The sequence below is a fragment of the Salminus brasiliensis genome, chromosome 24 (assembly GCF_030463535.1).
Source record: "Salminus brasiliensis chromosome 24, fSalBra1.hap2, whole genome shotgun sequence".
Classification (NCBI taxonomy): domain Eukaryota; kingdom Metazoa; phylum Chordata; class Actinopteri; order Characiformes; family Bryconidae; genus Salminus; species Salminus brasiliensis.
The window spans coordinates 29,060,637-29,085,103 of record NC_132901.1 but is presented as its reverse complement, the minus strand read 5'-3'; the positions used below and the strand labels follow the sequence as shown (position 1 = coordinate 29,085,103).

At 44.9% G+C, this 24,467-nt stretch overlaps 1 protein-coding gene across 2 annotated transcripts in view; it reads right to left on the bottom strand.

Moving 5' to 3' along the window:
• Positions 1-392: 392 nt before the first annotated feature.
• fhdc1 (FH2 domain containing 1) overlaps positions 393-24,467 on the bottom strand; it is a 40,527-nt gene continuing 16,452 nt past the window's right edge. Inside the window, exons 1-12 of one of the 2 annotated variants that reach the window (XM_072670414.1) lie at positions 19,272-19,350; positions 16,193-17,402; positions 12,939-13,000; positions 11,655-11,757; positions 11,149-11,234; positions 10,477-10,577; positions 8,553-8,623; positions 8,194-8,301; positions 6,960-7,030; positions 6,521-6,638; positions 5,594-5,758; positions 393-5,321 (exon numbers count right to left, since the gene is read on the bottom strand). In XM_072670414.1, coding sequence (XP_072526515.1) covers positions 3,120-5,321; positions 5,594-5,758; positions 6,521-6,638; positions 6,960-7,030; positions 8,194-8,301; positions 8,553-8,623; positions 10,477-10,577; positions 11,149-11,234; positions 11,655-11,757; positions 12,939-13,000; positions 16,193-16,630 — 3,525 coding nt within the window. In that variant the 5' untranslated portion in view covers positions 16,631-17,402; positions 19,272-19,350 and the 3' untranslated portion in view covers positions 393-3,119. Of the gene's footprint in view, positions 5,322-5,593; positions 5,759-6,520; positions 6,639-6,959; positions 7,031-8,193; positions 8,302-8,552; positions 8,624-10,476; positions 10,578-11,148; positions 11,235-11,654; positions 11,758-12,938; positions 13,001-16,192; positions 17,403-19,271; positions 19,351-24,467 lie in introns of those variants that run through there. The other variant, XM_072670413.1, reaches the window with a different exon arrangement.

Here is a 24,467-nt window from a genome sequence, read left to right as displayed (position 1 = left end):
GTGGAAGGTGCTCCTAGTTCTGCTGATCTGAGGTCAGTGTGGCTGAGTCTTATTTGGTAAATTTGGGGACCAGGAGGGAGAAAGCTGCTCTAAGATCAAGGGCTGTAAAGGGGGGCAGGATAAAGCGTCACTCCTCCTTCTCAGGCTGCTGAGGACAGTCCTGATGAAAAGGGTAAGACGTCCTGTCTGTCACAGTCGTCTGGCTGAAGTGACGCAGGTTCCTCCTGGTTCCTCTGCCCGTGCTTCTCCTGCATTACTTACACAGAAGTGGACAGAGGAACAGCAAATCAGCAGATGTCCCAATACTTTTGTCCATTTAGCGTATGTGCTTACCATGTCTTGTATATTTCTCTGAACGAAACCTCAAAAAGGAAGCAAACATGTGCACAGGCTCTGGACTCTATTGTTTTAATTGATTAGCTCATATTGATTGTAATTACACAATTACAGCAGGAAACAAAATCAGACAACATTCAAAATAGAAAAGGCAAGCAGGAACAGTACGAAGGAAAACACAGTGACGCAGAATCTCCCAAAATATTCAACTGGACCAAAATTAACACAAATAATAGGAGGGTTTTTTGGATCCATCGTCTACAGTAGCCTACTTTAGCGAGGCAAGCTAACTAGAGCTGGAAAACGATTCCATTGTGCCGCTCTTCTCCATGTCGCCATGGACGTCTTCTAAAGCATGTCAACCGCTCAGGACCGCTCTGCACACAGACTTAAATACACGAGACTTTCCGACTGAGGGTGAAACGGCATTGTATGACTGAGGTTCTGCAGCAGAACTGTGGAGAAAGCCCATGATTCGCTTGTGAGCCACTGAAACACAGGAATCAGAGGTGACGAAATGTGATCCCAGAGGTAGAAATGACAGATGCTGCTAGGCCATTCGGTTCTACTATAATCCCAATTTTATTCTAAAATCAAAAATATTTCAGCTTTGAGAAAATGACCCATTCTTCTGAGGGAACCCGTTACTGGGATGCATAAGCACATATTTATAGATATTTTGTCAGACTGTACTGTATGATTTTCTTAATATGATAACCAATATATCCGGTACACCAGTGACTGTAGAAAAACCTGGACACTGTGGTTCTGTTCCCTTCTGTTCTATAGAAATGAGGCCAGGACTGTCCACCATGTTGTCAAATCTGCAACCAGAGTCTGCATAGTAGAGACCAGAGGCGGAGCCAAACTCCCCTACTCATTTAATAGACCCGCCCCCCTCTCCCAGACCAAGCCTCAGTGTCTCAGACCGTCTTCATTGAGCTTCCAGTGCAGAGGCAGAGCGGATTTCCCCCTGGACCCCCAGTCTGTCCGGTGAGTGGAACAGTGCTCCACCAGTAAAAGTGCAGCTCATGTAAGTTCCTCTACAGCTCTAGAGCTCCTCCATGTACTGACCAGAGAGGACGCCATGCAGGTCCTGCTGCAGACGAGCGCTCTCTTCCAGACAACACCGTCTGTCTGTCAATCACTTCAATCGTAAGTGTAGCCCCGCCTTCTCACGATAGAGCAGTAGAGTAAGGATAAAATTTTTTTTCAAAAATGGAGTAAAATTGGAAATGAAAAAAAATGTAATCCTTACTTTACTGCTCTATCGTAAGAAGGTGGGGCTACACTTAGGATTGAAGGCCAATAACCCAATCCCCGTTCAAGTGAACTCCCCAATCACTAGCTATGTCCTCAACACTAGGAGGGTGAAGACTAGCACACATCAAGTGAAGTCAGCCACGCCTCTTTTCCAACTGACGCCGCAGCATCGCTGGGTATCCAGGAAAGCTCGGCTCCCCAGCTCCCATACAGCAGCTAACAGACGGCTGTGCTGACCAACATCACACTAGGAGTGATGTGGGGAGGAAGTGCCATCAACCATCAACCCAACCCTGAGAGAGCAAGGCTGACTGTGCTCACCCCGACTCTGGCTGTTGATGGCGAGCAGCATGATCTGGGATCAAACCAGCCACTCGGATAAAAGAACTTCTGATTTTGGGAGGAAAAAAAAAAAGGGCCAATATTAGCACAGGGAAGACTAGCAGTTGGAATTAGACACTGGAGGTGGAAAGGCTGTTTTGTCATTGAAAAATATGGGGATGGGTGGAGCTACACATCATACTGCAACAAGCCAGCAGAGGCGCTAGACCTGTGGTTACTTCACTTTTAAGACACACTGTGCTGCCCATGTTTTCTACAGTCACTGAGTAATCTTTCACTGTGAGCACTACTGAAGTCTGACCTTCATACGCACTCATTACTTTGCTGAATCTGAGCTGAGTTCGTCCACCTCCCGGCCAGCCCTCCAGCACCAGGTTTTGCCACTCCTGACTAAAAGTATGGCTTTGCAAAGACGAATTTAGCAGTATATTCACAGAGACACACAAACACAACAGTTACAGCAGCAAAACAGCTCGTACAGCAGCTCAGACCCTGAATTAAAAGGCAAGTTCAAACCATATTCTTAAAGCAGCTATTGGACACGTCCAAAAGAGTTCTGAAGACACAACTGAAACCATAACATTAAACTCCTTCATTTTGATTGCATCAGCAACACTAGAGTGTACATGGACAACATTCATAGGCATTGTCATATATCTACTGATAGAAACGTGTTTCGTCGTCATGCTCAGGAAACATCTTGACATTTGGGTGAATCTGTGAAATGCTATACAGCGTTCATGTACACGTTGTATGGGATGCGAGATCTAAAAAACTAGGCATCTCGATTAGTTCAGCATCTCACTAAGAAAGACTCTAGTTAGACATAACAAATCTGGTGGAAGGGTTCATCATAGATCCAGGTTTAAAAAACATCTAATGCTCAATCGGCAGGTGTGAGGATGAAGGGGTAACGCTGGACGATGAATGGTGGGAAGCGTCAGAAAAGGCCATCAAAAACATCCTCATATGGATGAAGTGCTACTAATAAAATGTGTTGTCAAATGTTGACAGCAGCTAGTATCTTCTCGGACCACCAGCTGAGTACGTAGAATTTCAGCTACATGTAAAAGGCTTCAGATACATTCAAACGATACAAGAGGCTTACATGGAGTAAACTGAAAGTTAACTGTGGGAAGATTGCACTCTCTTTCTTCTTGACCTCTTTTCTACGGGTTCTACTTCCACATGGGCTTCAGGGTTCTCCCAGAGATCGGAAAGGATTTCTCAGAGAAGCTGCTGCCCTTGCGGGACGGCTCCCGAACAGTCTGTGGAGGGGGCGTATCACTGCGCTGAGTGTTTCGACTGGGTGCTCGGACGCTCTGGACCCTCCTTAAAGACCCGGATGGTTTCTCCTCGCCTTTAGCAGAGTGTCCGCTGCATACGGATTCTGCTTTACCACCAGAGGGTGCCTTCTGGGAACTGCTTCTGGATAAGGTGGAGCTCTTCGATGGAGTTCCTGGAACTGGCTGTATGGGCAAGTCTTTTTTGGTTCTGGAGGAGGAAGCCACAGTGTTGCGAGCAAAGCTTGGCAGGGCCGGCTGGACTTTTGAGGCGTGAGTTGGTGCTTGAGAAACACTACCTTCAGAAACTGCTTGGGCTTGAGCCTGAGCCTGAGCTTGCGCCAGGGCTCTCATCGTAGAGCGGCACATCTTCTCCTCAGGCGGAGGTTTGGGGATGTTGCGGATTGGCTTGGCATTCGGTTTCTTGAAAGAAGGCTTGTGTGGAGTGGGGTCTCTTGCCCAACGAGAGCCTACAGCGATTGGGGTCATTCCTCTTTGTGGCTTGGCCTGCTCTGGAGGAAGGCTTGAATGGCGGGCAGGTCTACCCTGTCTTTCGGTCCTTCTCGCAGGCGTGCTCTGGTCGCGCAGAGGACGCCTTGCCTCTGCTGCCTCATGCCCTAAAGACTTCTCCAGTCTCTTAGCGTTGCTGATGGACCGACTCAGCTTGGTGATGGGCACCACTTTGCGCAAGTTCTGGGTCTCGGTTGCTGTCAGGGTTCTCGCAGGTCGGCCAATTCGAGTGACCGCAGATTTGGACTGAGCCTTTGCTTTCGAGTGGGCTAGTTTGGAGCTGCACGTCTGCACCGCCTTCTCACCCACCTTCCGACCTTCTGCCGTGTCACAGCTGTCAGTATCTGCGTCGTCAGTGGTCACGGAGGGAGTGACCGACTCTGGGCGCTCTTCGACTGCCTTCCCTCCAATGGGCTCATCAGTTGATGTGGACACAGATGGGTCATTGGTGGACAAAGACTCAAAATTGGAGGAGAGGGAACTAGGATCTCGAAGAAGACTTCGGATGTTGTCCTGTGCTTTCACGTCGAGACGGGACCCATCTTTAAAGATGGACGAACTCTCCAGCTCTGAGCAGTCTAACATGACTGAGCAGTCTGTTTCAGTGCAGTCCAGAATGTAAGGGATGCATTTCTTGTTGGACAATGAGGGGTCGAGAGGCAGGGGTGTGTCGCATGTCGTTGAGGAGACAGTGCTGGTGTCTTCTTCTTCCTCTCTCTGAGGAGATGTAATTTTGCTATCATGGGCTACACCCAGTCTTGGTGCCTCCTCAGAACTCTTACTGGACGGAGGGGTATCCAGAACAAGGGATTTAGGAAGTTCTCTTTCCTCCAGGTCAGTCACGAAAATATCCCCCTGGTTGTCCAGAGGCATGTAACCGCTGTTGTTGTTGTTAGGATTTGTCAACTCAAAGGGCTGAAGCCCAGGCACCAGTGTGTGTCTTTCCACGTTAACAGTCATTTGTCCGACAGCTTGACCCTGTGACTTCTGAAACACATTCCTAGGGTGGCTCAGCCGAGGAGGAATTATGCCTTCAGAAATAGACATATAAGTATTATTATTGTAGGCATCATTGTCCACAGCATAGCCTGACATCGAGTATCTAGCCAGGGGGCTAATGGGCTCAGTCTCTGCCTTCGGAGAAGTTGCCAGCTTCTCGTGATAGAGCTGGTTCTGAGCTCCCAGCTCTCTGTTGTCGTCCTGCGAGGCCAACCAGGGCATAGTCCTTCTCTGATGAGGGCGACCTGAGCGCGGAAGGCTGCTGAATTTGGCGCTCTCGGCCGCGGGAGACCCGGAAAACAGCTCCAGGTAGCTGCGGAGGTTGCGATCAGCGGTTGCGTGGCGGTACCGGCGGGCACTTGCAGACCGTCCCAGGGGGCTGTGGGGACTTTGAGGTCGGGGCTGTAACAGGAAGTCCAGCAGACCCTCTTTGGTGAGGATGTCCACATCATTCTCGCTGCTGCTGCGACCGAAACCTCCGTTGTTGCCTTGCCCCCCGCTGGCGGCGGCCCAGGCAAAGCGCCTTTCTTCCAGCTCGCGTAGGCGCCGCTGTCTGGCAGCCTCTTTCAGATCCCTCTCCAGGTTATCCTAAAAGACAGAGACGGGGTGAAGAAGAAACATTCACTTGATTCAGTTCAGTTTCAGGAGCACTACATGAAACACAGTGAAGTGGAACTTCTGTCCAGCAGGTGGTGCTATATCTCCGGACAGTGCATTCTCGAAAGCCTGGCAGTAGATGGAGGAGGAAGCCATGTTCTAATGAAACAGATACAGAGCTGATCTATCACTGCACATAATTCAGCATCAGGGCCTCAGGTCGGCCTATATTCTGTCCTTCAGTAGAATCAGCATGTTCGTACCTTCACAGCTTTCTTGAACTTGAGACAGAAGTCTTGGAAGATCCTGAAGCACTCGTCGAGTTTGAAAGTTTCTTTGTCTTCACAGAAGAAATCAATAAGGGCATTGCCCTCCTTGCGCAGGTCCAGCCTGCGGCGTTTCAGATCCTGCAGAGTCCGAGTCGAATTCTAATGGGAAGACAGGAGGAGTAGTCCGTATGAGGCATGAGGAAAACTGCTTTTTGTTAATAAAATGATTCACAAATGGTGTATTTAATCAAACTAGGGTGAAAAACGAGGGACATATTACAACATGAGTGTATAATTTCTGCCTAGGATTAGTGGAGTGTCTCAAAAATGGCAATTTCACAGTAGAAGGTAAAAACCTTTTTGACTTTCAATGGAAGTCAATGAAATACATCATCATTGAGAGTCCTTTTGGGGCATTTCTATTGGTCTAATCCACATGAAATTACAAAAGAACAACTGCCAGATTCACATTATGGAGAAAAGTGAAAAACGACAAAAGCAGAGCTCAGATCCCTATGGTTTGAATGATAGCCTCCCCTACTGGCTAAAGGTAGAACTGCAGATACCTGGCAATCACTTTTAGTGGAGTTATGAAATAACTACATTGTCACAAATCTATCGTCCTATATATTCCATCTCTACGTTGTTCATGTGTCTACGACAAGTCTGTGCAACCTCCCATCACCCCGTCACCTCCCTTTTCACCCTGCCATCTCTCATTCCTGCCCCCCCACCTCACAGTCTCCTCTCAGATAATCATTAGCTGAAGGCATGGTCCGAACCAGCCAAGTGTTTCTTACTGATGAACCTTAGAAAGAGAAATAGGAACATGCAGACATGCTGGGGAAACATGCCTACGGGAACCTGATCTACTTGGAGAGGTTACAGCATCTGTCTGAGAAACCAGTGCAGGAACCTGACCTGCAGAAAGGGATCCAGCTGCACGAGCAGGTCAGCATCGCTCTGAATCTTCTCCTCCAGAGACCTCGTTCTCACGTAGAGAGAGGAGAACTCTGCCTCTATGCTTTCCACTGAGATCCTGCAGAAATACGGTGCAGAAGAAAGGCAGAGGGGCCGAGGGATGGAGGAGGGAGGGAGGGAGCAGTAAAGGAAACAATAAGGGAGAGCAGGGTGTGTGTGTTAGCGTTTACAGTAGGAACACACCGTGTACAAGTGGGAATCTCAAGCTAGTGTTAGCGTTTCCACAGGGAGGGAAATAACGTGACAGTGCGGAAAGGCCTGACGAGTGAGCGGACGGTGTGGGGTTACAGTGACACTGCATTTCTCTGAGAGGCTCAGGAGGAATCTGAAAGCTCCCTGCTCATTATCATGAAGCCGGGGTGCTTGGGAACACTGGTACCTGACTGCACTTTGAACGTGTGTTAGCTTCTCTGGGAACTTCAGAAGATTCTCATCCTTCTTCTGGGCTTCCTGTTCGGGAGGAACACATGACATCAAACATCAGTATGGAATGAGACATCAGTACAGAAGATGAAGTCTTAGCAAGAGAAATGATCTTAACTACAGTCTAAACATCTAATATGTCTAATTTCAGCCCAGATCTCATCCTTGTTTATGTGTTTTAAGACTGAATGTGGTTTTTCCACTGACAGATGCTGGAGATATTAGATTAGACTCCAGCCCGGCTCCTCGCCCCTGCTGGGCCTGTACAGTCAAGTCTACATGAAGCAAACCTTTAATTACCTGGATAAAACACAGAACTAATATATAAACAATAATATTTCACTATAAATAAACTGGTTTTATGGCTACATGCTATTAAATGAATTCATATGTTTTTCTTTCTACATTAGATTGCGGAACATTTCATCTTTAAAACTCTTATTTATAAATTTCTGTCAAACTTATGAGTAATTAATGTTTGTGTGCATTACATGAAGCTACATTATGAGATCAAAATGGCTGCAAAATCATTTATCGGTCTTATTAATTTATTTGATTAATTTTCTTTTTACCCAGTTTTCCTTCCTAATTATCCAACCCCCTTGTTAGTACTCTCCTCCATTACATGCATTGCTCCCGACACTGGGAGGCTGAGGACTGATGCATGTGCAACCAGCCACTGCCTCTTTTCCCTCTGCTGACGATGCAACGCCACCGGGCAGCCAAAGCACTCGGAGGAAAGTGCTGGGTACCTTTCCAGCATCACTAGGTATCCATAACAGACATCTGCACCAGCCAGCATCACACTGAAGCAATGTGAAGAGAGAGAGAGCGCCATCTACCCACCCGGAGAGAGAGCACGGCCAATTGTGCTCTCTCTGACTCCGGCTGCCGATGGCAGGCAGCATGAGCCAGGATTCGGATCATAGTGGGGGCGCCTTTGTCTGCTGGAACAACCAGAGCCCTTACAGGCTTTTTCTTTTATATCCTTTAAACCCTATAAATGTTATTCTGAAATATTTCAATTATTTCACAGCTTACAAATGAATATGAATGAATTCCAGTCATTTCTATCGGTCATCATGAAATTCTTTATTCTGATACAGTATAAAGAGCGGTCAGATTCTCATTATGGAGAAGAGGGAAGTCGTTTGTGTGATGAAACTCGGCTGATGTTTATTTCCACTCACCAGCGCCACGAAGTGCAGCAGGTTCATGCCGGGCTTGTTGGCCTTGGTGTCCGCCAGGGAGAGCAGCGAGGACAGCTTGAAGCCCACGGCGTTGCCCGCATAACCGCCCTGCAGAAATCGCACACCTGTCAGCGTCTCGTCAGGGCTTTAAAACCCATTAGCCCTCCTTAGCCATTAATGCCGCCCTCCTCCGCAGAGACGCATTAGGAGGAGAAGAATGAGGAAGAGTGCGGAGCATGGAAAGACGGGAAGACGGACAGATGGGAGGAGAAGGGCAGAGAGAAGAGAATGTGAGATGGCAGATGAGAGGAGGAAGTGGGGAGGAGAGAAGTGAGGGAAGTGAGGGAGTCTCTCCTTACTGCGTTCATGATGTTTCCAGCTTGGAGCACCAGGTGAAGGATGGCGTGGAGTTCCTCACATGTCATTAGCTCTGTCAGCGGGTCAATAGGAATCAATCAGTGAGTAGAATCACAGTACACACACACACACACACACACACACACACACACACACACACACACTACACTACACTGAGAGCTCGTACTGGGTTAGGGTATGTGGGTACCACAGCTGGCTCAAATAACCTTCATTCTTAATGAACATCAACACGAGAAAAATCTGATCATTATTATTTTTTATGTATTTAATTATTATTATTATTACTGTTGTGATTAGTTATGCATGATTTATTATAAATTGTTATTTTTATGTTTTTAAGCTTACGTGGACCAATCACTATCCAGTTGCCAACGGCAACAGACTAAACTCAATTATAAATGCGAGTTGACTCAAAGATCCTGTTTAAATGAGTTATATGTGGGAATAATCCAGTTTTATGTACAACAGACTTTATTTATTTGGGTTAAATGAGGTGTGGGATTAAACTGCTGGGAGGGGATTAGTTGGATGATGATTATGGAAAATCCTCAATTTTTCGCGTTTATTAAAACTGGGCAGTTAATGAAATACACTGATCCAGACTCATGCGGCGTTCGGTCACTGTGAAGCAGATGATCATTCAGAACTTCCTTTGCATTTTTCATATTAGAGATTATTCATAACACCACCCTGTCACACAAAACACTCCACATGGAAGAATCGGACAGTAAATGTTCTGGATCGGTTCAGAAGCTGGTCTTTCTTCTGAAGAGGACCACACTGCTGCCCCGACTGCCGGCCACAACACCCCAGAAATCATCTCTTCCTACTGACCCGTTTCAGCACTATGTGATTGGTCTTATTTACGGTCGGTGTCGACCCGCACAGTGAGAAACGCCCACCAGGCCAAACAGGTTCCGCCCAGTAAACTCCTGCAGCAACAAAATGACTCCTGTCGGCTCCTTCATTTTAGAGTTCCTGATACTTTGGTTCTGCAGCGCAGGGAAAAGGTCACGGGCCGCGGGTTTCTGACACCGGGCCGCACAGCAGAGTGACTCAGCAGAAACCCTCAGAACTGAGCCCTGTGCTGAGCTCCTCTGGCCAAGCCTCGAAGGTGCTGAGATCGGAGGAATGGAGATCGGAGCCGTAAACACATCATAGATCATTTAGATAACGTGCGCTTAAACGTACTTCAGGTTAAGGCTTTTTTGGTTGATGCAGTTCATTTGAAGTTAATACTGTTTTTATTAAGATTTTCTGTTCATTTTTTATTGAATTTAAACAACTGATGTTGTGTATAAATATGCTGTAAAATCATTAGCATTAGCATAATTAGCATTAGATAATAACGCTCTAATGACGCAGAAGGTTGAATAAAATGTGAAGCTGGTCCGGGGTTCACTGAGCCCCACAGTGGCAGCTTAGTGGACCTGAGTATCGAACCCACAACCATGTGATTATTAACTCCAGGGGGCGCTATAGCATTTCTGACCCTGGCTTTTGAAAACCTGCTGATGGGTAGAGAAGAAGGTTGTTGTGTAGAAATATTATAATAACGTCTTCTTCTTCCTTCTCAAGTTCTCCATCTCCACTCACCTCAACACACCTCCACCCATCTCCCCTCACCTCCACCCACCTCCACCCACCTCCACCCACCTCCACTCATCTCCCCTCACCTCCACTCACCTCCACCCACCTCCACTCACCTCCACTCATCTCCTGCACTGTAATCTATCCTTCAGTCTTTCCGTTCCTCTGAGGTGCAGTTCAGGTACGGCACTATGCCGCGGATCTGCTTACACTGCCAGATCTGGGTCACCCTGAGTGTGAGTGTGTGTGTGAGTGTGAGAGTGTGTGTGTGTGAGTGTGAGTGTGAGAGAGATGACAGTGTGTCCTTGCTCTTACCATCAGTGGCCAGGCGTACGATGTTAATCTCTCGACTCATGACCGCACACGACGGAGCAAACTCCTCCTGCACGACCATGGCCTCGATCCGCACGTCAAAGCTGTAGGGGACACACACACACACACACACACATGCACACACACACACACGCACACACACTTTTTAGTGCTTTTTACAAGTTTAAAAGTTTCGGCCCACAGTTCAGAAACTCCAGATATGGAAACTAAGCTGCAAAAACAACCACAAACATATATCTGTCCAAAAGTTTGCAGACACCAGTCCATCTTCTGTTTTTGTGTAACTAATAGTGGAATTAAAACTACATAAATTAAAGGGAAATGAAAACACTGGTCTTTAAAAGATCTTCTAAAGCCAAACCTGAGCACGAGAAAGAGGCCAGAGAACGTCCTGTTTCACAAAGGTGTGTCTTAAGAACTCTAACATGGGCTTTCTGAACCCAGCCTGTGTGATGTGTAGTGCTGCTTATTGTTATTGTGACTCTGAGCGTACCGTGGACATCGTCAGCACTAAGGACACTGAGCAGCTGCTGGCATTCAGAGTTTCTACAGTCTGGCATTAGTGAGGATTTCAGTATGGTGATAGGATATCTGTGCTGTATGGTCCAGCCCTCTCCATATGCAGTTTACATTGTGCTGAAAGGCATCTCTTACCGAGGAACCTGGATCAGCAGGAACATGAAGGAGTCCACCAGGGTCAGCTTTGCAGGGTCTCCTTTAAAGTCTCTCAGTTTCTTTATCTACAGAAAATGACAAACCCAAACTCAGACATTCAGAGATCAGCGACCCGTCCTACCCTACAGCTTCACCATTCCCTTAACACCTGCTACACACGGGTCCACAAGAACCGGCTACAAAAAAAACCTGTATTATGATAATTTATCATTTATCCCACAAGGTTATACGATCTAAACTAAAACACAAGATACATGTGGACCTTCAGTTCCTCTACAGCCCCACAGAATCATCTGGGATTAGTTAATATAGTCAATATTTATACCCTAAAAAATTCTACCACGTTTCTATCAAATTTAAATACATTTATAAAATGATAATAAAAGCTGAGATCTCAACAATGATAAGTGTGGCTCTGCAGTACTGAAGTCACTGCTGTAGATGGACTGGCTTCATGAAGCACACTGTGGGAGTGGGCGTCTCACCTCCTCTGCTTCTGGGAGAAGTTTCAGCAGCTCTTTAAGAGGCTCGGCTCCGTACTGCTTACTGCTGCCAAGCCGTATATCCTCCACTATGGTGTCGTTGGACCTGTGGGGTAAACAGAACTCCGTCTGTTTCAGTCATTCAGACAATCAGCCCAGAGAAACCAGGCAGGCTTGCAGATGCTGGAGGACCTCTGCTCCTGAATGATGGGCTGATGCTTTCATGTCCAGATCCTTCTTTTATACACAGCTTTATCAAACCACCAATCAAAGTGCAGAGAACGTACCATGTGATCACCTCAGATGAGCCGTTTGTGCTGATAACCAGTTAGCATAACTAGCTTGCCAGCTAGCCCGCTAACATCAACATCATTTTTGCTGCCATTGATTCCATTTATTATTATTATTATTGTAATTACTGTAATTATTGTATTGTGTTACTGTGCTGTATTGTGTAATTGCTACTGGCTGCTAAAAATCCTTCGGGATCAATAAAGTATTTATCTATCTAATAACTGTTTAATTAATGTTAGGTAACCAGGTCGTTAACTAACACGCTCGTTAACCAGCTAACAGTCATATGGTAATGATTTAAATGGCTGCTTGCATAAGTAACTAGTTAATTAATAGCGCTCTGGACTATTGATAACAGGGTTGTGGGTTCGATTCCCGGGCTCGGCAAGCTGCCACTGTTGGGCCCTTGAGCAAGACCCTTTACCCTCTCTGCTCTCCGGGCGCTGGAGTTGGCTGCCCACCGCTCTGGGTGTGTGTGTGTGTACTCACTGCCCCTAGTGCACTAGTGTGTGTGTGTGTGTGTGTGTGTGTGTGTGTGTGCGTTCACTACCACAGATGGGTTAAATGCAGAGGACACATTTCGCTGTACAGTGACAAATACGTGCACCTTTACCTTTTAATAATAATATGTATAATTAGCGTGATAACTAGCTAGTTATTAAATTCTCCTGATTTAATATAAAACTATCTGAGGGCTCAATAACTGATCATGAATGATATAAATAGTTTTATATTAGTATTACTGAAGCAAACTAGTGGAATAATGTGAGGCGCTGTATGGATGGAAGACAGTTATTGACAGACTGTAAAGCCTGGTTTGTAAAAGACTGTTAAATGTTTTTGCAGCAAATATAAAAGATTTACCCTTATCTTATGACTCTCTTAAGGGCAGGAAAGACTTATTAGAAGATAGTGTGTAATTTAATGTGCCAGATCAGCTGAATGTGTTGCATAAAAACGTTTCTTTCTTTTTAACATTTTCAATTCACTTACTTCTTAAACTGTTTCAGGAAAATCCCCACATTCATCCCTCGCTTAGAGTCCAAGATGCTGATCTGGGAAAGAGAAAAAAGAGGAGATACAAGTAAATACTATTTCTTATGCTGCATGTTTGTAAAAACCCAGCATATGTGTAATATGAAGTATCTGGACCAACAAACCGTCCATTTACTTTTATTTTTTAAACTGACAAACCATACCATACATATTTAATATTCCTACATTTTTCCAGTTTCTACACAATTTACACAATATTTTAGCAAATCTTAAACCATCCTAAAAAAATCTAAATTATCAGGGCAAAAAGGGCAAAAGTTTGGGCACCCTAAGCATTGCAAAAGCTCAGATTTTTTAGAGATTATTCAGATTAGCAAATCAGGCCTGAGGCATGTGACCAGTGGTAATCAGGAACTGTTAGCTGAATCAAATTCCTCAACGTTTTAATCCAAAACGCTCAAAGTCTGCAGTATGCTACAGATCCTCCAGAGAAACAAGGACGTTTTTAGAAGTCCGTGCTGTGGAACAATGAAGTCCAAATATCACTCCAGCCACAATCAGGAGGAAAGAGAAACTGCTCTTCATGAAAAGAACACCTCGCCAACTGTGAAGCATGGGGGTGAATGTATCATGCTTTGGGGTTGTGTTGCTGCCAGTGGCATTAGCAGTATTGCACAGGATGAGGGAGGAATGGATTCTACAAAATACCAAGAAATCCTGGATGCAAATGTCAAACCAGCTGTTAACAAACGAAACCCTTTATCTCCTGAGCTGTGAAGATGAAGAGGGCTTACATTTAAAAGATAAGGCTCCTCAAATCTCTCGGATTGTGTAGATGTCAATTATTATGCATCACAGCTAGGGGGCGCTGTTAAAGTGTTATCAGCACGTGGGGTTACAGTGAAAGTTCAAACGATGATTCATTTCTCCCTGAAATCATTAACAAACTCCGGACTTGGCCTCCGCACACACCTGCACACCTGGATGACTCATGCACGTGTGATCCTGCAGGTGACGTAATCAGCAGATCATGTGATGCGCTGTGGCGGCGTGTGGAATTACAATAGAGGCCCCACGCGCAGCCCTGCCGACAATAGAGCTGGGAGCTCGGACAGAGGAGAGCTGCACGCTGCAGGTGCTCTCAGTCCCACATGATTACTAAGCTAAATAAACCTGAGGGCGCTATGGCAACCACGGCAACCATGACGGGCCACAACACAACAGTTACCTAGATGCCCAACGCTCGCTGATGTACCTGTGTTTGGATGCTCGTCTGAAATCTGTATATGAGTTATATTAGTTTGTTTTTATATCTGTAATAATTACATCTGTGTACGTCTACTATTACACAAATGTACTGCAATATTAATAGTATTCATATTTATTTAGTTAATATTGATGTATATTTTAAATTATATATCATATTAGAAAAAGTTATGTTTTTGTATGTAATAAATACATCTATATACATATATTATTATATAAGAGCATGTGGTTCCATTTATTAGTAATATATATATATAGATATAGATGAACTGTTATACAAAACTAATACTAGAGCATTACTAACATCAAAAGCAAATATGAGAACAATATTATATTAAGCATATTACACACCATGCCATTGCTGTAAGTTTTGTTCCAACAGCGCTGATAAAATAAAAAAATGTATCTCTCTCTATTTAAATACAAATATAGTTATATACTGTTCATAATGCAATATACAATCTAAGCTTAAGCCTTAATGAGAAATACATATATATATTTACATGCCCATATAGCAGGAATATAAGACTATATAAATATATATTATGCTGTTATGTATATTGTGTATTATGTTCATAATAATGTTACATTTTAAAATTATAGATAAAAATGTAATATTAGCATTAGTATAATATGATTCATTTTAATTTTTAAAACAATAATAGTCTGTAATAAAGTTACCTACAGTATATAATTCATATAGAACTGTAGTCATCTGAACCAGAGTATCAGATTAAACTTAGTAATTATGAAATCAGTCAGAAACCCCTGATACAGAATGAACGCGGGGTTTAAACGGGGGGAAAAGCGGTCAGAATGGTGTGTAATAAAGTGAACACTATAATAAACCCTGTGGTCGTAACTGTATGGCTTATAATGGCTCATAAATGAATAAATACACACGCTCACTGATACACATCTGCCTGGTAACTTTTATGGCTGTGATGTCCCATCAGCTGGAAGAACTGCTCCCTCACCACCGTTACCTCAGTGATTCTGACCACTGTGTAGATCCTGTTCTGGGAGACTGGGGGAAATGCTTCCTTTTAGAAATGTCCTCAGCTCTGGCTCTCATTGACTATATCTGCACACACATCCATGCAACCTACGCTTTCAACTGACGGATGATGAATACAATAACAGGACACCAACATCCCCTGGAGACAGAAACATAACACCAGCACCTGCTGGACTCAACCCCATGAGTGCCCTGTCCCTGTAGATTACTGACAAGCTAAGACTCAGCACCCAGCGGTTCCCAGCACTGGAACAGGCTGTATCACGGGGTCTGGAATCCAACAGTCTCAGTGTTTCTGGGTCTAGATCTTACAATGGAAAGAATCAGGCCATCAGAAGGAGTTTGATCACTGGTGATCCATAACCACCCGTGGGCAGAGAATGCATAAGCTGCACTCATTGCTGACACAGATGTGCAAATGCACACACAGCTTGTCTAGTGCCTGTAGAGAAGAAGTACTGCCAATAGAATAGGACTCTCTGGAGCGGATCAACTTCATAACCCTATTGGCTCCATGCTGCCTAATGCCAGGCGTGGGCTAGAGGGGTATAAAGCCCCCCAACATTGAGGAGCTGTGGAGCAGTGGAGGAACTGTGTTCTCTGGAATGATGATGGAGGAGCTCCATCCAGTACTATTGGGATGTGGTGGGGTTGATGAGGTGGGTGATCATCCATCTAACATCTTGACCTCACTAACACTCTTTTTGCTGAATGCAATCAAATCCTCACAGCAATGCTCCTCCTCCTAAATCTTATAGAATGTCTTCTTCTCTGGACAGTAGAGACAGTTACTCCAACAGAAGCAGAATCAGCTCTTTTAATACTCTTGATTTCAGAAAAAAACAATAAATGAACGAATGAGCAGGTGTCCAAATACTTTTGTCCATATATGGTACATTTAGCAAGTTCAGTTTAACTTCCTAAACATCAAACTCAGCTCAACTCAGCCAACCCCTGACACACTCACCTCGTCCTTGCTCTCCTTGAAGGAGCTCCGAGGTCTCCCAGACCTGGGATGCCCGCTGGGCACTGGGTTCCGCACTTCCTCTTGCTGGCCAAACAGCTCTTCCACGGTCCTCACATCGATCTGGTACTGCTGCTGCCTGACCGCCAGAGTCCATATGTTGGGCTTGCCGCGGACCTTCTCCTCTGGAATGGGCTTCCAGTAGAAGCTGCGAACCCTCCGCTTCTTGCGAGAAGCATGCGGTTGTCCTGGCTGGCTTACAGTCTGCGGTGGAGGCGGAGGAGGCGGTGGTGGAAGTGGAGGGGCGGGTGGAGGTCCAAGTGTTGGGTTTGGACCAGAACTGTGGGTGAGAAGGCGGTCCGGATCTTGGTAAGAGTCTCTAGGAGGGTCAGGACTGGGATACTCGCTTGCTGGGTCCATGGCAGCCATCCCACTCGCCATGGTGGTCGTCACAGAGGCCACAAGGGCCACAGAGGGCGACGAGGGTGGAGCTGGTTCGGGGTGGCCAGGGTTCACAGTAGGGTTTGAAGACCCTCTGAGTGCTTGGGTTTGAGAAGCTAGCTGACCGAGGGGGGCATCTTCTTCCACTTATATGATGTCCTGCTTAGGGATGGCCTTGTCTATTGGAAGGTATGGATATCTGAGCTCATCTTAGTGTTTGTACGGTTAATGTGGAACTTGTACAGATTACAAAACACAAAAGAATAGTGCATTAGCTTGTGAACTGTTAGCTAAATTTTAGTTATTTGACTGGGCATATAGCACAGAACCTTGAAGGCCTTAGAGAATGTGGACAAATCCATACAGTTTAAGTTGGGCAACTCAATCTGTGAGTCAAAATACAACTAAAAAATATTTAGGTGTAAAATGTAAAGAGAAATCAATAAATCAGGTGTGTATCACCTCGTACACCAGCTCTACACCGGCTGTCACACTGGGATATTACTACAGTCTTCATTTAATAGCCGTCTCTCCTTCCATCAGTACGTTATTCTGTTGAATATACATGAGATGACTCAGCCACGGCCGAAAAACGGAGGTACAAGGTCAGGCCCTTTCCTGTCAACTGGCTCAGGAATTAGCCCCAGGTATTCCAAAGTCCCCTCACACTCCGGTCCACCTGTCACCACTCCTCCTGGCTCGACCCACACTGCCCGCCGATCCTTCCTGGCTTCCGCCCACTGTAGAGAGGTCAAAGGCCGGCACTCCGGCGCTGCAGGAGGAACGAAAGCACAGAGAGAAAACAGAATTATTCCAGTGCAATCATGCGAGGAATCCTGGAATGATTAAAATGAGGTGAAAACGGGAGCGGATAGACTTTGACAGAGGCCTGGCTGTGGGCAGGGGAAAAGGCTGCAGTGGGAGACGGCATTAAATCACTGAAAGAACGCCGCCGACAGGCGAGTCAGATCCCCACTCATCAAACTTCTACAAGAAACAAACCTCCCAGAGAGTCCTGCTTCTCGCAACACCAACAACTCAACGTCAGAAATGATCAGTAATTTCCATTCATTCTGAACTCGTTATATAAGGCATTATTAAACTGGCAGCATAATACAACACCAGCTGTTCATCAGAGCTGAAACACATTTATATAACTGATCACTTCCTGTTAATCCTTCTAGTCCTGCTCAAAATACAGCAATCATAGAAAACACCATGCTTCTGTAACAGAATTACGCCCAGTACTCCCAGCTCCCACCCAGCACCTAGTCTATCTAACCAGCCCTTCATTACAGGAGATCAGGAGAGCTGCTGCTGCTGCTGCTGCTGCTGCTGGAACTGAACATCCATATAGAGTCTGGAGTTCACAGAGAAGATCAGCACCCAGACCTGTGATCTACTAACCAGCATATCTCTAACTTTACTGACCAACAGAGCATTCTGACCACTGCCTTATAGCTATATAGAGTTCATTACAGGTAGACACTCTCACTGACCACTGACCTTATGTTTATGTGGGTTTATTCTAATGTTATATAGAGTTAATTACAGGTAGACGCTCTCACTGACCTCTGACTTTATGTTTATTAGGGTTTATTCTAATGTTATATAGAGTTAATTACAGGTAGACACTCACTGACTGCTGACTTTATGTTTATTTGGGTTTATTCTAATGTTATATAGAGTTAATTACAGGTAGACACTCACTGACCGCTGACTTTATGTTTATTTGGGATTATTCTAATGTTATATAGAGTTAATTACAGGTAGACACTCTCACTGACCCCTGACTTTATATTTATTAGGGTTTATTCTAATGTTATATAGAGTTAATTACAGGTAGACACTCACTGACTGCTGACTTTATGTTTATTTGGGTTTATTCTAATGTTATATAGAGTTAATTACAGGTAGACACTCACTGACCGCTGACTTTATGTTTATTTGGGATTATTCTAATGTTATATAGAGTTAATTACAGGTAGACACTCTCAAAAAAAGAAAAAGCTATAAATCACTCATCAGCTGCAGTTTGTGTGACACTGCTAACATCGTCTAGGTGTTTTGCATAAGGGACACAACCTATGTCCACATTCCTCATTTGAATATGCAAATGTATTGCATCACACCAAACATGGGCTACAGAGAGGTTGTCAGGGAGACATGACACCAACCAATCAGCACCTACGAGAGCAGCTGTTCCACATTAGCAGTTTCACACATTCCCGGCTCCACCAAAGACTGCAGAAAGGGTGGTCAGGATGTAGCTGGAACCTGTTTGAGGTGTTTCTCTGTAACCTGAGATCATCTCAGAATATAAAGTAGGGTCGCTGCTAGACGTCGGCCGGGTTTACAACAGTCTCATCAGCCACAGTTTCTTCAGTATAGCCCAATCACGATATTCACCAAACCAACATACACAAGTTATCTATGTCCTATTAATACACCCATCCACTGTTAACGTCCTAAAGAGCACTGCTTAACATAATCACAGCTCACTAATGCTAAAGCTAAGCTACATCACACAGGGTTTGACTGTGAAGCTTCAGCATTAGCACTTTCTGTTCCTTACATTAGTAAACAGAGGTCAATATGGGATCATAACCAAACAACCAGCCTGAATACCCGAATCACTGACAGCAGCAGCGCTGTAACCAGCCGCACTTCCACATGTCCACTGTGAGAGCTGGGCCTCGTCCACTCCTCCTTTTGATGTGGGAGTCTTTGTGTCAGTGACAATGCGTGGGCAATGGCTCCTGTCGTAAGGCTTCGGGTTTCGTCTTCCACAGAACTGTCACAGCTGATATACGCTCCTCTCTGCAGGCTAGCCCTCAGCTCCTGTCTTATCAGCCATGGTAGAAAACACCAGATAGCCCGACACTCCCGTCCCACCCAAACTGACGCTGCGCTGAAGCGCTCTGAGGCTCGCAGGGGGAGAGCAGACACTATCCATATGAACGCTGGATACAGTGAGGGGTTGAGACACCTGATCACTGCTGTCTGTAAAGCAGCAACTTTACAAGTTTACAGATTAGAAGTGAGACACACTTCTGGATGTTCTAGAGCTGTTAATACAGTAATTATATTACTGTTAAATTATATAATCAACACGTGTAAATCCACCAGTGTTGCCCAAACTTTTGCATATATACTCTTTGCATACACATTATGCATATATATGTGTGTGTGTGTGTGTGTGTGTGTGTGTGTGTGAAAATCTGCTCCCATTCAAAAGTTTAGAATCAATGTTGAATAAAATAATTTACCTCATATTGGAACAGTGAGACCAACCCTGACATTACAGATGGCTCCATATCACCTTTTCTTTTCTGATACTGATATAAGTCTGAGTATCATCCAATACCAATCCAGATTTAATATTTCTTCACTCTGAAAGCTGGGTTTAAATATTTTTTAAGAGGAGTAAAACATCATGCTCAGACTGTTTAAACACTATACTACCCGCCTGCATCACATCACAGAGTGTTAATAGATCATTATAGTATAACAATACATACATACTACTACTACTAATAAGTAATACCCTGTAGTGTCTACTGCATACTACCCATACCTTCACTGTTTATTATTGGATAATAATTCATATATTACTATATAATAAACAGTGCAGGTATGAGTAGTATAAAGTAGACACTACAGGGTATTTCCTCATGTATCTACACTGTAATGCATTCATAAATATACAAATGATGAAAATATTAATTTGACAAGATATTTTAACTTTTTTGAACAACAGTGGACAAAATGATTTAATTTTCTGCATGAGCTGTAGAGTCACGTGACTGAACCGCATGTCATGTCATCTTATGTAAATTAGAGCCAGGTAGTCAATCAGACCCTACAGAGCCAACCTTCCTTCTGCTCTAAGTGATGGTTCAGCCCAAAGTGAACACAATCGTACCCTCCAGCTATGGCATGCTGAAAGCTTCCTGCCTCAGTTCTCCAGTTCTGAAGCTATGATGCTAACATAGCTATCAACTAATGGAAGCTCTCAGGCAGAAGGTTAGCATGGCCTTCATCATCTCCTCATCATCTCCTCAGCATGTGGAGGTGTTCAGTAATCCCGCCGCTCACTGTTCTCTATGAAACAAGGACTGGAAGTAATGTGGTTCATAGCAGAGCTGAAAACAGCAGGAGCAGCTTTGAAGCCTGAAAGCTCTTTTCAACACCATGGACCTTCCAGCTGTGAGCTCTGGTCAAACCACCACCTTCAAACGGAAGATACAGGACCATTCTGGAACTTCTCAAACCGAGCCCACACTGAATCTGTTGACCAGAGTCCAGAAAATCCGCCCTGCCCTCTGAGAGCCCGCGGCTCATTTGATCCTGAAGGGTTTTACTTATTAAAGTCTCTCACGTAACGTAGAGCCTCCGGTTCCGTACCACTCGTGATGAGTTTGCCGTGGCCCATAATAATTAATGAACAGGCTGAAGAGGACGAACCTCCGCTCGTTCAGAACTGCTGAGATGTCTTATGCTTAAGTTTAGCAGCTGGTTTGAAGGCATCGCTTTTCGGGGAATGGCCTAAACAGGTGACGCGATACCCCAACAGGACACGGGCAGATGGCAGTGAGTGGGCTGAGGAGAGAGGAAGCTCAGGTGATGTCATGGAGAACACAATCACTGGATCTACACAGCACTGAGAGAGAGGTGGAGCAGAAATCAGGAGCGGCTGAAAACGTCCCTCAGGCTGATATGCTAATTATTTCCATCTCAGTTTATTAGAGTGTCTAACTTATAAAACTCATCATATATCTGAAACAAAAGCTGGGCTTTAGTGTCCCAATCTATCACTTTAGCCATAAGGCAATATGTTAGCTCTGAGCTAACTCAACACCTAGTTACAATACAAAGCAGTAAAACATGCAGGAAGCAGCTAATAAATATAAAATCATAAAATTATACATCAACAATTCTCATTATATAAATCCAGAACTTTACACATCATCAGTGTTTACATCCATAAGGATGGATAATAATGGAGCTGGAGTGCCAGAACATCATCCAGTGTACCCGACCTCGCTGATGAATGCAGGAATAAATGCAATCAAATCTTCTCACAGCAATGTTCCAACATCTAGTGTAAAGCTTTCCCAGAAGAGTGGAGGCTGTTACTGCAGTAAAGGGGGACAAACCCCCGGCTAATAGCCCTGACCCCGGAGGACACGCTGGGTCAGCAGGTGTCCACATACGGCACTTCAGGACACGCTGTGTGTGATTTCACTGAGAGATTACTCTGCTCTCCATAGGATCCTGATATGGAGAGGAGAGGGTTAACACAGAGGCAAGCCCTCAGCATCGTCTTTGCTGCAATGTCACGCGCTCCCTGGAGAAGAGCCCACCCTTACTGAGCCCAGCCGGACTGATTCAGTCCAGATTATGAGGCTCAGTTCTACAGCGTGATAAGCCTGATGTCAGAATCGTGAAAGGCTTTAATGCAGTTCAGAATAAGTGGATCTGATACCATCATCCCTAATGACATTCAGACCCCTGTACTGCATGACCACCAGCCCAGCCCAGCCCAGAGATCACGCTCAGGATCTGCAGAGCAGCCTTTTCTTATTCACACAGATAATAATAGCACAGTTCACTCAAACCAATACACACTTTTAATAACTTAATATTTCATTTAATTAATCCAAACATTTCCATTCAGTCAAAATGAGGAGTCAATGGAGCAACTCCAGACTTCATCGGACAGGTCATCTCTATAACTCCTAATTAAACATTTATAACATTTCAGATCAGTTCATTTCAGAGTCTTTGACTGGAAATTAATTTCATTTATTAAAATGTACTTCATTCCCAAATGTCTCCCCAGTTTAGTCATCCCCACTATCGAGGCCTCCCCATGACATGATGCTGCCCACACTGGAAGGATGAAGGCCAGCACAGTTTTACTCCAAGACTCGTGAAGAAGCTCCACCACATCTTCTCAAACTGCCGATAACACACCACCACTGGAGCTCAGCACGCTTTGGAGGAGACGCTAACTGCTAATTCTGTTAGGTCAGCTAACGGAACGCCTGCGCTGAGTGATGGGGGAAGGAGGACAGTCCTGCTCTGACGTATGACTGTGGTATCCCCAGAGCTTAAACATGGGAGCTCCTGATGACAGAGCCAGTTAGACACTTACACTTAGACCGGCGCTCCATTCTAATGTCATTAATGAATTCTTGTCTGTATTTTATGTAAATGAGTTAAAAATTCTTTAAGTTTGATAAAAACAACAACGATCATTTATAAATGGTTGACGTCAATATTTGAAGATCAAGTCTTTTGATCAACCAGCCAACTCCTTAGTGGGAGCCAGGTCTATCCGCACTACTAGACTGGATTTCTTGTAATGCGCTGCTTTCCTGAATGAAACTGTAGCCCATGAATTAAAGCAGGCTGTCGGGGTCTGTGGGGGGGTGGGTGGGGGTGTTTGGGGGGGTCGAGGCCTAGCCTGAGGAAACAGACTCGTGTGAATGAAGCTAACAGTAAAGGCTGAGTATTGAGTTCACCAAGACATCCTTTGAGATCACCTTCAGTACAAAGGCCATTGTTCCACAAGCCGTTATTTTAAATGACAGGTGTGTCTGACCATCTTCCCATCTCCCGGCTGCCACTCGGACTCTTCACACACACACACACACACACACACACACACACACCTATGGAGAAAATACATCTCATAACCCTAGTAGGTCCAACCTATATCTACATATATATATACCTCCGTCATCACACACACTCCCTATGAACACAGATAGTTTTAAGGTGTAAAAACAGTCCTCATCTGGAGATAGGTGTGTCCAACTGCTAAGCAGATGTGCAGATGACACTAAGTAAGTCCAACTGAACCTGTTTAGCTCCTAAAACCCATGTTGTCATTTATCCCGCAGTAGTTTGGACCCTGCTCTTAATCTGTGCTATACGGAACCTGGCCAGACTGCCCCGCCCCCTTCCCTGTGTCCAAACACAGCTGGGGGCGGGATCTGCAGGAGAGTATCATTTGTTGCCTGAAGGAGAACAGTTAGTGGTGTCTGCCCTTCTCCCACACAATGGATTAGTCTTTGGGTTTTAAGACTTTGGCACTTTGTCAATAAGACAATAGGACTGGGGTGAGGGAGCTTCTCTTTAGCAACAAAGAGCTGGAACCGGAGTCATGTGACTGGCTTCAATAAATCATGTGAGAAAAGCTGAGAGCTCCAACGTTCCTCAGCTGAACCTGCTGCATCTACAGTACCCGGCTGATGACCACGGACTGCCCATTTAACATATTGAAGAACGGAGAACCCTTCAGAACCACAACAGCCTTCATACTGCTGAGCAAGCAACTGCCCAGAGATCTCCACTGCTGGACTCGCTCATGGTCCTGTTCTAGACACCAACATGTGGAAATAAATCTGTACTCTAGACTCAACTACTAAAGTCTTGGTTTAGTCTCAGATTTAACAAATAAAGTCTTGGTTTAGTCTCAGACTCAACAATGAAAGTCCTGGTTTAGTCTTAGACAACTACTAAAGCCCTGGTTTAGTCTCAGACTAAAGTCTTTCTACTGTATTTGACTGAATCCTGTAAAGGACAGGGAAGACTCAGTCAGGACTAACCTGCTCCCCTCACAGAGGGACTGATTTGGCTGTTATTCCTCCAGAGGAACAATGCAAAGCTTTCTCAAACACATGCATATGTACACACACACATACACACACTCACACACACTCACACACACTCACTCGAGCCACTGGTCACCTGTCCACGTTTTCCGGCCTACATTCCAGCAAACTAATTGCTCTGCTTCGCTCTCAGAAATTGCCGTTTGTTCAGG